At 43.6% G+C, this 17,180-nt stretch overlaps 1 protein-coding gene across 1 annotated transcript in view; it reads left to right on the top strand.

Annotated features, from left to right (window-relative positions):
* Positions 1–17,180, top strand: part of COL2A1 (collagen type II alpha 1 chain) — a 46,934-nt gene that overhangs the window by 21,126 nt on the left and 8,628 nt on the right. Inside the window, exons 19-40 of the mRNA XM_027844419.1 lie at positions 2,019–2,117; positions 3,501–3,545; positions 4,152–4,250; positions 4,610–4,663; positions 6,392–6,499; positions 6,937–6,990; positions 7,138–7,236; positions 7,900–7,953; positions 8,492–8,590; positions 9,077–9,130; positions 9,854–9,907; positions 10,336–10,389; positions 10,674–10,727; positions 11,070–11,114; positions 11,554–11,652; positions 11,925–12,032; positions 13,124–13,177; positions 13,542–13,595; positions 13,946–13,999; positions 14,980–15,033; positions 15,766–15,873; positions 16,706–16,759. Of these exons, the coding sequence (XP_027700220.1) occupies positions 2,019–2,117; positions 3,501–3,545; positions 4,152–4,250; positions 4,610–4,663; positions 6,392–6,499; positions 6,937–6,990; positions 7,138–7,236; positions 7,900–7,953; positions 8,492–8,590; positions 9,077–9,130; positions 9,854–9,907; positions 10,336–10,389; positions 10,674–10,727; positions 11,070–11,114; positions 11,554–11,652; positions 11,925–12,032; positions 13,124–13,177; positions 13,542–13,595; positions 13,946–13,999; positions 14,980–15,033; positions 15,766–15,873; positions 16,706–16,759 (1,557 nt within the window). The remainder of the gene's footprint in view (positions 1–2,018; positions 2,118–3,500; positions 3,546–4,151; positions 4,251–4,609; positions 4,664–6,391; positions 6,500–6,936; positions 6,991–7,137; positions 7,237–7,899; positions 7,954–8,491; positions 8,591–9,076; positions 9,131–9,853; positions 9,908–10,335; positions 10,390–10,673; positions 10,728–11,069; positions 11,115–11,553; positions 11,653–11,924; positions 12,033–13,123; positions 13,178–13,541; positions 13,596–13,945; positions 14,000–14,979; positions 15,034–15,765; positions 15,874–16,705; positions 16,760–17,180) is intronic.

Here is a 17,180-nt window from a genome sequence, read left to right as displayed (position 1 = left end):
GTTTCTGGATTGTATGTACCTAATTTATTCTAATGATTAAATTTTTAATTTTTTTAACCAGTACCAAAGTAGTATTAATGCTTGTTGCATTGTATTATTGTTTGAGATCTGGTACTGCTAAACTCCTCTTCTTCTCACTTTTTTTTATTAATTCCTTTGAGATTCTTGACCTCTAGTTACTCCAGATGAATTTTGTTATTATTTTTCTGCTTATACAAACCTTGTTAGTTAGATTGATATGGCACTGAATCTGTTAATCATATTAATTTGGGTAATAATTTTTATTATATTGGCACAGTCCAAATGTGATCAATGAATATTTCTCCATTTATTTAGATCTGTCCATTTCTCTAAAGATTATTTTTTAATTGTATTCATATAACTCTTGTATGTATCTTGGTAGGTAGATCCCCAAATATTTTATGCATTCTCTATTTACTTTGAAAGCAATTGTTTTTTCCTATCTCTTCCTGATGGTTCTTTATATTTTTGAAATGTGTTATTGACACTTTTTTCTTTTTTTTTTTTGCATCACCTTCTCTACCCCATCCCCATGTCCTCCCCACCCCTCCCTACCAGCTCCCTGAAAAAACAAACAAACAAACCTTTCAAAGTCATTTTAATAGAGTTTTTCAGAGGATTAATAGAGGCTAGTGGGAGATTACAGCTCAGGGAAAGGCCTCTGTGACTCAGGAGAGAGTCTAGTGTGAAATTTCCTGGAAAATCTCTCTGAGTTTAGGCCAAGAGATGAATGCGGTCAACTGGAATCAGGTTGCTTTTCCCTCTTGGGGTTTCCATGGCAACCAGACAGTAGCTGAGGCCCTGGGAGCCAGGTGAAGGAAAGACACTGTGAAGAGGGACAGAAGAAGGTGAAGGCACTTGACCTTTACAAAATAATGATTGTAAATGGAAGACAAGAAAGTTCTGAGAAGAGGAAAAGCCAAATCCAGAAACTTGAGCAGCCCTCCCTTCAAGTTAATGCCCTGCCTCTCTCCCCAAATGACTTTGTTTTTAACAATACATGTTAAAAAATTATAATCTTCAGGAAAAAAATATAAGTCACAGAAAAAATAGGTTTGTTTTATATTGGATTGCCAGGGATTGACCTTGGCAGAAGCCTGAGAATCCACCCAGACTAGACTGCTCTAGGGTATGTGTAATCAGACCCTCTAAGCTGAGAGGGTCTTTACTTCAGCAGTCCGGCTTATCCCAAACCAGTTTCATCTAGGACTCTGAGCAGCACTGGAAACACTCTAACTCTACCTTGAGGAAATGGATTTTATGAGGTCAGCTGTGGCATTAGGAGAAGGCTAAATGACCTAGAAGGTCAACAGCCTTTTCAGCTTAAACTTTGATGATGATGATGATGATGTAGTAACTCAGTTACTATTGCCATAGCTTCTAGTTGTAGTACTCTCCTGTGGCTGTTCACAATGCAGAAGAATGACCGTATATGAGGTTGAGACCCACAGTTTAAGAAACGCCGAAAGGATCTCGAGTGGAAAAAGTTTAAGAAGCCCTGGTCTAGAATGACCAGGTTGTCTCAGAAAGAAGAAATTTGTCATGAAACAGCTGGAGTGGAAGAAGCAGGCATCCCACCTCTTGTGGCTTCAGCTTTTATGAATTTTTAAAAAATTTTTTGTCTCTTGAAAAATTATATATCTGAAGTCTATAGTTTCTGGCCTAATACGTCCTTTCAGAGCAGCAGAGAGCTCAATGTAGGTGAAAGCTAAGGAGGCCCACTATAAATTCAAGAATGTTAATTGGTGGTCACTTTTGTTTATAAGTGTATACATGCATGTGTAGACACATGTATAGGCACACAGATATGCATATGTGTGCATGGTTGGGTACACATTTGTGAACGTGTATGTGTGTATGTATTTGTATATACATAGGACCTAGAGTTTCTGTAATCTGCATGTAACTGGCATATAAACTTTACTTACTAACTTGGTGACCAGTTTCCTTCTCTTGTTTCCATCATTTTGCTAACGTCTGTATTCTTCACTTTTTAGGGAGAAGCTGGTCCTACTGGTGCCCGTGGTCCTGAAGGTGCTCAAGGTCCTAGAGGCGAATCTGGCACCCCTGGGTCTCCTGGGCCTGCAGGAGCCTCTGTAAGTGACAACTGCCCTCCAGCATAAATGGTCTTGGGAGGGATAAGGGGTTGGCCCTGTGGAGGAGGGGTGCAGAAGACAGTGAGGAGGCTGCGGGGAACAACCGGAAATCAAATTAGGACCTACTCATTCCCTAACTCCCTGAGGCTGATCCCCTATCCAGAAAATCCAGAAAACAGAATTCCATAACCCTTAGGAGTTATTGGAAAAGGTATTACCAAGTAGAAGAACATATAGGCAGGGGAAGGATAAAATTCTGCCTCCACAACATCTCTCACATTTATTCTATCCATCTTCATTTATCCATCCTAGTTCAGGCTCTTGTTACCTTTCCCCTGGACCATTGCAATAGCCCCCTAATTGATCTCTTTACTTTAAGTCTCTTCCTTTGCTAATTCATTCTCCACCTAGTTGCCAAACTGGTTTTCCTAAAGCATAGATATGACCACATCACCCCCCCTGTTCAATAAATGCCAATAACTCCCTAATACTATATAATAACTATATAATAATTCTGTAATAATCAAATGGAGACTCCTCTGTTTGACATTTATAACCTAGCCTCAACCTACCTTTCCAGTCATATTATTTATTATTCTCCTTCCTACATTCTTCATTTTGGCCAAACTAGTTGTTCGTCATACAATATTCCATCTCCCGTCTCTGCAGCAGACATGTTCCCCATGCCTGGAATGCACTCTTTCCTCATACCTGCCTCTTAGAACACCACTTTTTCTTGAAATCTTAGTTCAAACACTCCTAAATGAGACTTTCCCATACCTAGCTTTTAATGCCCTTCCCCCTTTATTTATATTGTACATATTTATATCTGCACATATTGCCTCTGGATAAAAAGTAATCTCTCTGGGCTCAGAAACTAGTTCATTTTATTTGGTATTCCCCTCCATCACTTAGTATAATGCTTACTACACAACATATACCTGATTGATAGATTACTTCAGTGGGTCTAAGGCTTCTGTTCCTCTTATTCCTTCCCCAGGTGAAGGCTCCTCAGGTTCTAAGATTTCATTGGCTTTCGTCCTTCATACTCCTACACTTCACTGCAAATGAGATGAAATTGGATTGCCTTTATTCCTTCACCCCCTAATGAGTCATAATCTCAGAAGTTTTCCTTCCATCCAAGCCCTCTAGATTCATTCTCCCCATTTTTGCTCCTGAGGCATCCTTATTTTAACCCTAGCCTTCTCTTGGAAGTAATCAGCAATTTAAAGTTATCTATTTTTTCAATTTAAAGTTATCTATAATGAAGTTATTTATTATTTTGAGGATAGCGCCAGTCCTCAGCCTAGCAATTAACCTACCAATGAATTGGAAAGTGAGGGGTTTTTTTCTGCTGCTCCAATAAAGCCTCTCTGTTTTTAGGGCAATCCTGGAGCTGATGGAATCCCTGGAGCCAAAGGATCTGCGGTAAGTGTTGCCCCTGGCCTTTCTACCTTCCAATATGGTTTCATTGCCTTGGGATGAGCATAGTCTAGCGATGTCTGAGTAGTGAAAAGAGACAGGAGGGACCAAGGAAAGGATCTCTCAGGGAAGGGATTCAGAGCTGAATACTTGCTTTCTTTAAAATTATCACCTAAGGAGATGAGATAGTTCTATTGCATATTGCTCACCCTATAAGAGACTTTCTTTATCTGATTTAATTTTTTGGAACTTGTGACTGTGATCACTGCTTTAAAAAAATTGAAAGCTTGGACAGTGATGAGTTAACCATGCCTGGAGGGTTATGAGTTCCTCATTTCTGCATCCTTTATTCATGGTGAATCTTCCAGAGAAGGTAACCTTTTAATGTTCCCTTCCAGAGAGCAGGGAGGTGAATTTGGTACATGAGTCCATATAGCTATTCCAATCTTAGGCAGTACTACAGGGGAGTGAGCAGAGGTGAAGAGGGAACAAGGCAAGAAGATGGCAGTCCTGCTCTCATTCACAAATTCCCTCCAATTTCCCACTCCAAAGCCCCCGGAGGGGAGCATATATCCCCCTTTCTCTTGACTACTCTTTGCTTGATATTGTCAGGGTGCTCCTGGAATCGCTGGTGCCCCAGGCTTTCCTGGTCCTCGTGGTCCTCCTGGTCCCCAAGGTGCAACTGGCCCTCTAGGTCCTAAAGGTCAAACGGTAAGTGCCTCAAGCTTACACTAAGTCTAAAGGGCTTCCCTTGTCGCTGGCTCACAGAGCATCCCATCCCAAATCAGTTTCTTCATCTGTAAAAAGTGAGGAGTTTGGGTTAGATGACCATTAAGATCCCTTACAGTCCTAAATTTACTGTCTTACAATCTTTAGTCAGACCTGACCTGCCTTTCAACATCACTGAATTGTGGGTCTTCTCTTCTTTGGGATCGCCAATGGTTTATACACACACAGACACACACACACAAACACACAGACACACACACACGTGCACATGCACGCACACACCGTTTTCATTTTATAGTAGACAGAGTTATGAATGAGAACCTTTCTTTCTCTTCCTTCAGGGAGAACCTGGCATTGCTGGCTTCAAAGGTGAACATGGCCCCAAGGGAGAAACTGTAAGTATCTGGCACTTTAGCCTTAGGTTCATTTTTTCTTTGCTGCTCTCCCTGTTTTAGAACTAGTCTATTCAGCTCAGAGCTCATATCCTTGGCCTTAGACAATCCAATCACCTGAGAGACATATTCCTTTTCTCGGGGCTATGTAGTAAGGTCATGAAGATGGTCCTTTACCACAGGCTAAGTTCTTAGGTGAATGGTGTTATTGATTGAAGTTTTTCCTGGTGCCAGGAGGAAAGGGCAAAGATAACATTATATGTCTTTGCCCTGTGCTTGAACTTTGGACGCATCCCTGCTATTTAGAGGGAAGATCAGGATGGTGAGGGGAGTAGAGAGTATTGCAAATAGAGATCAGAGGACTCAGGAGGGAAATGATAGCTGTCTTTAGGCTCCTGAAGGCCTGTTATGGAATAGAATAGAGGGTTTAAAGTTATTCTGCTTGGTCTTAGAAGGTAGAAATACAAGTTGCAGAAAGGCAGATTTAGGCTTGATATAAAGAAAAACTTAGCAACTAGTGCTATATCCAGGAGTAGAATTGATTATCTCAAGAGGTCATAACCTCTTCTGCCATTAGAGGTCTTCCTTTGGAGGCTACATGATTAGTTTGGAGCATGCTATAGAAGGAATTCTTCAATCAAGTTCAAGTTGGACAAACTCTGAGGTCTCTTCCTGAACGTAGATTCTTTGATCCCATTACCAAAATGTTTCCTGGAAATCTAGGAGTAGGGAACCCTAAACAAAATAGGGTAGATGGAGATTTTGAGTTCCATATCTGACCACCTAGAGCCATCTATATTCTAGATGATCTAGTCTAACTTATTCAAACTGGAGAGGAGAAATGAAGGTTTCCTGGAATGGAGGAATCAGCCTGTCTATGTAGATATCTATTACAGGAAACTCAATGCCCTGAATGTGTTTATCAGTGTCTTAGAATCACAAGACCTTTGTTCAAATCCCAACTGGAGGAAGGGGGATTTTTGATTTAGAAAACCACATATTAACATTATCTATGTTCTATCATATTTTTATTTATGTTGTTAAATATTTTCCAATTATGTTTTAATCTGGTTCAGGCTATACTCAGGAGTGTTGCTAGCTACAATACAGCCAGTGGGCAATCTGTTTGACACTTCTGAGCTACGGCACCTCACCTCATCTCTAGCCCAGATTTTGTACTGTAGCCCATGAACTGAGTAAATGGAATCAGAGACAATGTCTTATCTGTAGCACTTGGTCTTGACCTCCCACTGTGATACCCTTGTGTGGATGGGGCTAGTGCCATACAGGTTTCCTGTAATTTCTAGAGATCCTTTCGTAACTTTGGTTTATTGTTTTAATTTTTACTTTATGCCCTTGTTGTTAGATAAATTTACTTAGTAATTTTCTAAATGCTTTCTCTTCCTCTTTGATATCCAGGGTCAACAATGTCTTAATAGACTTTGACCTTGGCCTTCTTCAGCTCTGATATTCTATATAGATTGAACCTTTGGATTTGTTTCTGGCCCCCATGCATACCGTGGAACCATCCCATGTCCCTCTGTGTCAAGCCCCAATCCAGGAAAGGGTCTTCTTTGCTAGTTAAATCATCTTCTCCCAGGGATGAATTTCATCAGAACGTCTTCTGTTCCCAGGAAAGGATGTATGGGCTGCTTAGATTTACCAGGAGGCAATTGCCCCCAAGAAGCATCCAGATTCTTAGCAGACTTTTCTTTTGTGCTTTCTCCTCAGGGTCCTGCTGGACCCCAGGGACCTCCTGGTCCAGCTGGTGAAGAAGGCAAGAGAGGTGCCCGTGGAGAGCCTGGTGCTGCTGGACCTGTGGGTCCTCCTGGAGAGAGAGTAAGTAGATCTATCTTTCCTCAAGCTAATGGTGGAATGTAGCTAAAAAGCCATCCAACTGAGAGCTAGAAAGTTGGTTCCTAATACTGGCCTCAACAGAGACTTATTCTGTGTGTCCTTAGGCAAATCCCCTTGACCTCTTTGGTAATCAATCTCCCCTTTATTCCTTTTCCCATAACAAAAGCTGAAGATAATGATTCCTGCCCCATTCTATGTGCTTCCATGTGATTACACACATAAAACCCTTTGGACTCCTTCATAATGAGGTATAGGGAGTAGGTTCAGGGTGTTATTTTTAACATGTTACCCTACTCCATTCCTAATAAGACAGAAGTCCAAAGAACTTTGCTTGTGGGCAGGTAAAGGTGATACTTTCTAGTTTCCATGACCTAAGCAGGGTCTGTTCTTACTTTTTCACCTTTCTTCTTTCTTCCAAGGGTGCTCCTGGCAACCGTGGTTTCCCAGGTCAGGATGGTCTGGCAGGTCCCAAGGTAAATATATCTCATTTTATCCTGAAACTTATGGGTCTAGCCCTAGAGCTTATTTGCCCACTTAGGGCTCTCTGCTTTGGCCCCAGTCTGGATGTTATATGGGTCTCCTACTAATTTCCTCTCTTTTTTTAACCTCCCCTTGGACAGGGAGCCCCTGGTGAGCGTGGACCCAGTGGTCTAGGTGGTCCCAAAGGAGCCAATGGTGACCCCGGCCGTCCTGGAGAACCTGGCCTCCCTGGAGCTAGAGTAAGTTTACCAACCTCTTTGGACAGATGTTTCTGAGATACAGATATGACTTCCATACCCATGTATCAGAGATCATAGACCCCTGCAAAGAGAGCTTTGTTGGACACTTGTAAAACAAGCAAAGGCCAGAAAAGGTGACCAGTGCCATAGTAATTGTAGGAAGGACCCAGTAAAATGGAACAGTTTGCTTCTTTCAAATCTGTGATGTCACACATATAATACTAGAATTCCTTTCCCTGTCCACTTCCATATCCTTTTGCATGAAGAATCTGCTCTCCAAGGTCTCTGGGTGATGCTAAGCAATAGGGAGTAAGGAACACATAATCCTAGCATCAAGAGCTGGCATCCAGGGGTGACTCTGGATCTGACTCTAGGCTGTGGGCCCCTTCCATTCTAAGAAGGATATTAGAGTCAGGTGCTCATTCTTTGGGACTCTGGCCTTGCCACCTACTCCTTCTTTGTCCCATTTGGATCTTATGACTAATTACCTCAGAACCAGAAATCTTATCCTCATTGTCCTCTTGCACTTCTCCTCTTGCCCCTTATGACCATTCTCTCCCAAGAAGGTAGGAAGGACAGACCCTGAAGTAGCATGTGAGTTAATGAAGGGGAAACATCATCTCATTCAGGCCTCCTGATACCATTTTTCTTTCCTGTACACAGGGTCTAACTGGTCGCCCTGGTGATGCTGGCCCTCAAGGCAAAGTCGGTCCTTCTGTAAGTTAAATGTTCTTATTTTGGGGGGCTGATGACTGAAGGATAGGAAAGAAGAATGATGTATGTCAGGAGAAAATATGTTTGGAAATGTTGGTAGGACAAGGAATGACAAGTTAGGTATGGGTGATTTGGGGTGGGAAATGATACAGATTGTAATAGAGTACTATGACTGGTAAGACGCTTGTGGGTCGTATATTTGAGACTTATTTATTGGGATCTGGGAGCAAGGTATTGTGTATTGAATGGAGTATACGGGCCACGAAAAAGCTAACTAGCATTGAAAATATGCTGCTCCAAGAAAATTGTCCCTTTTCTTGGGGAAGGAAAAAGCCCAAGAGGTTTTCTTTCTAGATCAGGGTTTATGAAGCAAGCACTCCAGCACATGGTTAATATAATCATTTTGAAACTAGAAAAGTCTTATGCTGAGCCCTTTATGGTTAGATATTGCTAATGCAAGTTCTTGACTCTTACCTGCTGCTGTATGCATAGACTTGGAGTGACAATCTCTAGTGCCTGAAACTGATTTCCTTTCTTTCAGGGAGCCCCTGGTGAGGATGGTCGCCCTGGGCCTCCAGGACCTCAGGGAGCTCGTGGGCAGCCTGGTGTCATGGGATTCCCTGGTCCTAAAGGTGCCAATGTAAGTCATATCTTGCCTTTTCCCCTTCCCTATGTGATGTTAGCCCTCCCATCTTGTGTTCATTGCCATTTCTAATTCATGAGCTGCTAGTCTTAGGTTGATAGGAGACATCAGTCTCAGTGTTGTGTGTAATGCTAGCCTTCATGTTGTGCCTTCAATAAGCTCTATGCTACATGATGCTGAAGTACCCAAGGTCTGGTGAAACACAATTCTCCTTAGAACTACCTGCCCTCTAAGTCAGTTTTAATTTTCAATGGTCTTGGGCATGACACTGCAACATGGTGGGGAGTTTTTGGACAATCTCGATCTATTTCCTACCTCAAACTGAATATGGAATTGGCAATGTGTTTCATCCTCAACCTGCCACCTAATTGTCTTTTGAGGGAATATTGTTTCCCGATCAGTTTCCCAAGGACTCTACTTGTCCAGATTGCTTTGGCTTAACTCTGACCACTTAACCACAAAACTGTGTTTTCTTTCCACCAGGGAGAAGCTGGCAAGGCTGGTGAGAAGGGACTACCTGGTGCTCCTGGACTAAGGGTAATTATACTCCCTTTGATCACAGCTATCCCTATACCTCCACAGCAGCTGTGAGCCTAGGAAGGCAAAGAGGGAATATTGGAGAAAACATTTTAATAAACGTCACTCTCAAGAAAGGAACAGATTGAAATGGCATCTTTCACTCTAGTCATTGGTTGATTATTTTTTACTGAGCTCCCAATTGTGGTGGATCCCAGAGGAAACTGATGAAGGATACAGGCTTTAACCTTTGGCTACTTTGAGATGGTGAATTGGGTAGGCATTTATACATCTTCATGTTGGGAGAGGGATATGAAGATTAGGGAAAGATATTGAAAGCCCAGCAATGTGAAAAGAAATGAGTGTGGCATGAGAATTAATTCCAAAAATACGACAGAAGAAAGAGACAGAAGTGGAATTGGGAAGGACACCACATAGATACGTTGAAGTTCAAAGAAGGGGTGGAAGTAGAGGCAGAAAGAAATAGAGCTGAAAAATATGGGTTGATATAAGGGATGCTGAGAAACCAGGACGTTTAGGGATGAATGTATTTCTATGCTATTGGAAAGTGGAATATTAATGGAATTGTAAAAAAAAAAATAAAGACTTGTGGAGAGAATGGAGATGGCGAAGACATCCTGGAACCTGAAATTAGAATGCTAAATAAACAGAAGAGGGAATGTTTCTTGAAGTCACCTGAGCTCACTATACTGGTTTTTCTTTCTTTCTTTTTTTTTCTTTTAGGGTCTTCCTGGCAAAGATGGTGAAACAGGTGCCTCAGGACCCCCTGGACCAGCGGTAAGCACTTGCCTAATCTCTCATGGACTTGGGTATTGGGTTTGATGCCCAGAGGCAGAGAGTGCCTCAGTCCGTCTAGAAATGTTAGCAGATTTTGACCTGGACAGTTCCAAAACATTTAAGTTCTAAGTTAACATCAATCACACCACACATGGCCATTGGGGAGTGGATAGAGCATGAACTATCAGCCTTCTCTGAATTCCTATCAAGGTTGCCAGTGGTATAAGCTACTAAATAGGGAGAATTGCAGCTTCCTCTTGGTGTGTGGTATTCATACCATACATATATGTACCCCCAGTATTGGAAAGTCTAGGAATTTCCTGATTTCCGTAGTTTCTTGCTATGTTCTTTACTTGAGGACCCTTTCTTTTGTGACTCCCAGCTGTTTACTGGTGCATTCTATTTACTATTTCTCTTATCTCCTTCAGGGTCCTGCTGGTGAGAGGGGTGAGCAGGGTGCTCCTGGACCATCTGGCTTCCAGGTAAGTGCCAGATTCATTCTTTTTCCCAAGGAAAGAATGGATTAGATAAGGGTTGTTTCTGTACCACAATGTACACTGTCAGAGGGAGAAAGCACCTACTGGCTGCTAAGTGGGAGGAATGGAGGATAAGGCTGTCTATCCTAGGCTCTTAGAATATTTGTCCTTTGTTACTTCTTTCTGAGACTAAGTCTGAGGCAAGGATGCAGGTGGAGAGACCACTTATTGCTGTTAGGGCCAAGTCACTCCTTCATCCTGTATTTAATATGTATCTTTTTGGCTTCTAGGGACTTCCTGGCCCTCCTGGCCCTCCAGGTGAAGGTGGAAAACCAGGTGATCAGGTGAGTGTCTACAACCTACTCATCTGGAGGGAAATGACTCTTTTGATATTCTTTGTACTCCCACCAAGACATATAGAATGGAGATATGTGCCCTAAAGGTGCTCTGTACTGAGAATTCTATCAAAAACATTAATTGATTAAGACATGCTAGCATCCCTTCCATACAGAGGCAAGCAATATAGCCTGAGGTTCCCAGGCTAAGAATACTTCCCCAGTTTCCCTGAGCTCACCACACTGTTGGAGACTGCCTCTTTGGGCCCCAAAGCAAACTATTGCCTGGGCACCCACCCCTTATGACTTCTGGAAACATCCTCCCCATCTTACATCCTTCTGTTTTCCCAGGGTGTTCCTGGTGAAGCTGGTGCTCCTGGCCTTGTGGGTCCCAGAGTAAGTATGATTTCTAGTTGGGTTACATTATAGCATAGCCCTGGCCATTTCTGGACTATCTCCCTGGGACTTGCCCTTTCTTTTATCCTACTCTGAATCAGAAATTCTTCTCAGTCCCTCCAAGTCTGTTCTTCTTTCTTGATTAGTGCTATATTGGTTAAGTGCTCCTGATCTCCCCCATCCTTATCTCTGCTCCTAACCCTCCTTCACCCCTTTTAATGGAGGTGATGTCCCTAATTCTTTTCCTTGTTTTTGGTGAGGCAATTGGGGTTAAGTGATTTGCCCAGAGTCACACACCTAGTGAGTGTTATGTGTCTGAGGCTGGATTTGAACTCTTCCTGAATCCAGGGCCAGTGTTCTATCACTGCTCCACCTACCTGCCCTGATGTCACAAATTCTGTTCTACCCCTTGATCTTTCTTTGATTTCCTCTACCACAGGGTGAACGTGGTTTCCCAGGTGAACGTGGCTCTCCTGGTGCTCAAGGTCTACAAGGTGCCCGAGGTCTCCCTGGGACTCCCGGCACTGATGGTCCTAAAGTAAGTGGGTCCTGAAGATTTGGGGGCAGGATCTCGTCATGTTGCCCTGAGATGTTGCAAAGACTCTGCTTCTACCTTCTAGAGGAAATGATGGAGAAGAGTCCATAAAGGATAGAGAGCTGGAAAGAGTAGGAAGGGATAGATGGGGAAGAAGTAGTATGGACAGAGAAGACTGTATGGATGCACGTGGGAGAAAGGGAAGGAAAAGACCTCCCTGCCCTTGGAGCCTGATTATTGATGTTTTGCATCACAAACTCTTTCTCTTCAATTAGGGTGCTACTGGTCCAGCTGGCCCTAATGGTGCTCAAGGTCCCCCAGGTCTACAAGGAATGCCTGGTGAGAGAGGTGCAGCTGGTATTGCTGGACCAAAGGGAGACAGAGTAAGTACCAGTTCTCAAGCCCCCACTATATTGCCCCACTCTCCACCCATCCCACTACATTCTAGATCATGTCTCTGCATTGTTCTTAAATATACTCAGGGAAGCCCATTATTGGGAAATGTAGGGAGTTGTCATGGTCTAGAATGGCAGCTTCCTAACATCACACCTTGGTGAATGGCTCAGTGGCCCCAGAGTGGATCTGGTGACTAGGATAGGAGTCTAGAAGTCAGGACATTTGGCTTATCATGCCCACTTGAACACGGATCTGTATTGAATGTGTGAGTGTATGGGTACATGGATGTATGGGTGTATGAGCTCAGACCAATTTCTTTGGCTTTGGGATCCAAGTAATGATGCTCCTGCCCCTTTGAAGGCCCTGGAGATCCTCTAGGGGCTATATAATTAGAACTTCCCTGAATGGAAGTACTTTCCCTCTCCTCTTGTTGTTGACCATGATCTAGATTATTATGTGGTGCCCTTGGTTTCCAGCTTTCCCTTTGCTGCTCTTCCCCATCTTCTTGATGAATTAAGGATAAGGCCCTGCGCCCCCGTAATAACCTGTCCCTTTCTACTTCCACACCTTCTTTCCTCCTTGAGGCACACGTGGTGCTCATATACATCTTTCTGGTGCTCCATGCTTCATGATACTACTTCCCTCTGCCCCAAATAAACATCCTCCTCATCGTTGCCTCTACCCTAAAAATAGTCCCTTTCCTTTGCTCCCTAGATTTACTTTGCAGATTACTGCTCATGGTTTTTAAGAGGTTCTCAACCTCTTCTCTCCTATCTTCTTTCCGTTTCACTGCATTCTTTCCAATTAACCAAAGGACAGGGCTCCCTTATCAGCTGGAAATAAAGCTCTTCCTGGACAGGCTAACCCAGCCCTGCTTGTTGGTGTGAACAGTCTCCTTGACCCTTTGACCTCCTCCATGAGTGCTTGGTCCCTTCTCCAAACTTGGTCATCTCCATAGCTAGAAGTTGGGCCTGGGCATTGCAGGGGAGTACTCAGGCTTTACCTAACTTAAAACATTTGCAATGAAGTAGTGGGTGGGGTCCAGAATCCCCATTAAATCTTGTCTTTATCCTCTCAGGGTGATGTTGGTGAAAAAGGCCCCGAGGGAGCTCCTGGCAAAGATGGCGGCAGAGTAAGTAAAGGGAATTGTGTCATATGGCAGATTGCAGGGACAATCAGAAGGTATGACTGACACTTTCCCTGGGGGCTCAGTCTCTTGTACTTAACCCCAGAGTATGAGGACAGAAATCCAAAAGCTTTTGAGGTGGATAGGCCTGGTTATGGGTCAAGTAGAGGCAGAAACATTCTAGCTGAGAACTGGGATGGAGAAGAAGGGCAGAGTGGAGCAAATGGGAAAGTTGATGAAATTCAGGGAGTTCAGGAGAATTAACTGGTTCAGTGGCTGAATCTTTATGGAGGGTCTCTGTTGTGTCCCAGATACTGTCCCAATACCCCAGAAAGTCTCACTTCCCTTACCTTATCTTCCTTTTCCCTAGGGTCTGACTGGTCCCATTGGCCCCCCTGGCCCTGCTGGCCCTAATGGCGAGAAGGTGAGTTGTTATTAATTTCTCTCCCTCAGGTAACAGTTGTCAACGTCCACAGATAACACTCTAAATCAGGAGATTCCCCTCTGTATTTCCTCATTTTAAGCTTCCTAGATATTTATATTTTTTCTTCTTGCCCATCACCTAGGATCCTTCTCTCCCATTGTGGACTGAGGGCACCTCCAAGGAGGGGATACTATTAGGCAGGGGCTATTGGACTGAATGATTGGGTTATGTTATGGGGGTTTCTACTGTTTTGGGGTCTTGTGTTTGTTGGTATCACAGGGTTCCCCTAAGTACCAAGGTCACTGTAGATTCCCCACTTCTCTTTATCTGGTTCTTTATCTTCTCTCTAGGGTGAATCTGGTCCCCCTGGTCCTGCTGGAACTGCTGGTGCCCGTGGTGCCCCTGTAAGTTCTTATTTCTATTATTAAGAAGAACCCCTTCCTGATCTCCTGCTCACTTTGAACCCAGAATAGCACCCCTACTTCCCTGGGTGCCCTGGAATCTATTTCTATCTAGCTGGTGCTTGGGTCTTTGAAGGCTGTCTAGGGAATGTACACCTTTCCTTCCCTCTGGGCTTGGGTGGGAACATGGAGGACAAGGAATATGATAAAACTGGATACTTGAGTTTCATTGGCCATGGTACTATTTGTTGCTTAGGACCATTGTGCTGAAAAGTAGATTCCTGAAGCTGGATTTATTCTTTTGTCAAAGGACTCTGGAATCTTCAGTTATTTTCTGATGCCCTTTAAAAGAGACCCTAGACCAGGAGTTCTTAACTTTTGTGTGTGTCATGGATCCCTTTGAAAGTCTGATGAAACCTATGCCCCCCTTCTCTGAATAATGTTTTTTTAAATGCATAAAATAAAATAGATCAGATTACAAAGGAAACCAACCATAGTGAAATAGAGTAATCAAAATATTAAAATTTCCAAGTTCATGGACCCCTTGGATCTGTCCACAGATCCCTTGGGGATCTATGGACCCCTGGTTAAGAACCCCTGCCCTAGACCTAGTCCTTAGGGCATGTCAGTGAAATATGGAGATCATTACTTTAACATAAATGCAAACAGGAACTGGTCAGAAGAATTTTTATATTCAAGAAGTCTTAGTCAAAAATGGAATTTTGTGCCAGGGAGCATCATGACCAACAGATTACAGGACCTGACACTTCAGGTTTCTAATTTTGACAGCTACTTATTAGGACTGGGGCGGGGATGCTGTATCCAAATTAGCAGTCTCCCCTTTTTGTGGGTTCCCCTCATTGGCTAGCCTAGGCTTCAAGATGACCACAGCCTCTCCTTGTCTTTGGGTCCTAGGGTGGAAACTAAGGTAGTCAAATAACATGAGGCTTATCTACTGCTCACTGGGATTCCTTGCATTGTAGGGTGAACGTGGAGAGAGTGGACCCCCTGGCCCAGCTGGATTTGCAGGACCTCCTGTAAGTAACTTCATCTACCCATTGAATCATTGGACCTATGTGTTTGCCATTCAGTTCACTATGGCTTCCAGAATGGGATGTTGATCAACTTTCCAGGGCCTTTCTAAATTCTTCTCTGTTAGATTAACTTTTCTCAGGCCCAGAGAATAGCTCTGGTTCCATGGAGTGACCCAGGGAGTATTTCTGAGGACACAGAATCACCAACCAAGACCATGTACCAAAGCCAGGAAAACCAGAGCAAGCCTCTTTGTCTCTCTCTCTATCTCTCTCAACCCTGAGCTTTCACAGAGCTCTTCCTATCTTTCTGTCTAGATAGCTTAGCCTTTCAGAAGGATTTTTATGCAGTTTCTTGGATTGATCCATAGAGATAATTATATAATGAAATAAGATCTTCTCATTTCAATGGAGCCCAAAGACTATGAACCCTCATGGCGTCATTCCTCTATAGTTAACTTTCTCTCTGTTATGGATGTGGTGTGGTGGGTGGTCTAGTAGGCCTGTGTATCCTGGGACTTTGTCTTAACCTGTAAGGGATGAGGAGGTAGGATAATGATGCAAAGATTTGGAGAAAACTTTAGCCCTCTCTCTAACTCTCTCCTAATGTTTATTGGGGCTATGGTATGCTTTCCAGTACAATACAACACAACACACAAACACATTTTTATCACCCTGGAGAAGGGGTATCAACTATTTTCCTCATCTCTCACTCATGTTTATTCTTTTGTGAAACAGGGTGCTGATGGTCAGCCTGGTGCCAAGGGTGAACAAGGAGAATCTGGTCAGAAGGGAGATGCTGGTGCCCCTGGTCCCCAGGGTCCATCTGGAGCACCTGGACCTCAGGTGAGTGGCACTAAGTTCTCCCAAGAATTTATTCTAGGAGCCGGGATTCACCACCAAGGTAGAAAGACGTATCTGGCCTGGGCTAGGGTAAGCTGGCCATAACAGGTCAAGGTCATGACCTTTGAGGGGAAGGTTAATGCTATGAAGTAGCTGCTACCTCCAGGACCTCAGTTGGTCTAGCTGTGCCTTCATAGGGCCCTCTCTGGGTTTGAGCTAGGCTTCCATTCAAGAACCAGCTTTCTAGGAATAGTTTGAGAGGCATCAAAAACCAATACCTTAGTATCTGTATTTCTGAATCTAAGGGAGAAGCTACTGGAAAAATCAATGGGAATTCAGAGAGGAAGGCTCAGAGTGACTAACTCATCCCTGGAGCAAGGGGAATTGTGTTTGTAGTGTGTGTGTGTATGTGTGTGTGTGTGTGTGTGTGTGTGTGTGTGTGTGTGTGTGTGTGTGTACAGAACCAAGCAGAAACCAACTATTTTCAATGTCCATAATAGATAGAACCAATTACTGCATCTTCACAGGAATGGGAGTTGGGGTGGTATATCAGGAAAAACTTCCAGTAGTATTGGCTCTGAGAGATACTGCAGCAGTCTTCCAGGGAAAGTTGGGCATCTTCATCCCCAGAGATTTCCCAAAATAAGAGAGATGCATTATCTGTCTGGCCTTTCTGGATGGATTCTAATGCTGAACATTCAACACTTATGGGTCTGTTATCTGCATCTAGAATCTTCCCTTTTCTGATTTCTGGTCCCCCAAATAAGGATTCTTTAAGATAGTATGCCACTCTTATCTTCCCCAACTCACTCAACTCTTTCTTTTCCCATCCTAGGGTCCAACTGGAGTGACTGGTCCTAAAGGAGCCCGTGGTGCCCAGGGTCCTCCTGTGAGTGTCATCCTATCCCTTTTCCTTCCTTTCCCAACCCATTTTGTTAGGGATCAGAGGGAGCTCCAAGGTAGCTTGGAGAAGATTATAGGAAGTGAGGTAGTAAGGTGTGTGAGAGTACAGGGCCCTTTCTCAGCTCCTCAGTGCTACTTACAGAAGCTCTCAGTCTCAGAGGGGTCTCTGTTAGGTTTTCAAGTTATGTGCAGAGCCCCCGAAAGTGTTCAGAAGAGATGGAAAGGAGGGGATAAGCCTTGTGTGCTTATCCTAGGGACAGAACAGTTCTGTTATTCTCATTCCTGTTCTATTTGTGTTAGTCTGTTTTGTTCTTTCTCCTTGGGTCCTGCCAATTCCACAAAAGCAGGGCAGCTGTTTCATGGTGGGGGTGGGGGTCGGGCTTGTGCCCATGCAATAGCACATGGTG

Source organism: Vombatus ursinus, unplaced genomic scaffold, assembly GCF_900497805.2.
Source record: "Vombatus ursinus unplaced genomic scaffold, bare-nosed wombat genome assembly UNPS02014941.1, whole genome shotgun sequence".
NCBI classification, from domain to species: domain Eukaryota; kingdom Metazoa; phylum Chordata; class Mammalia; order Diprotodontia; family Vombatidae; genus Vombatus; species Vombatus ursinus.
This window is presented reverse-complemented; position numbering and strand designations above follow the sequence as displayed.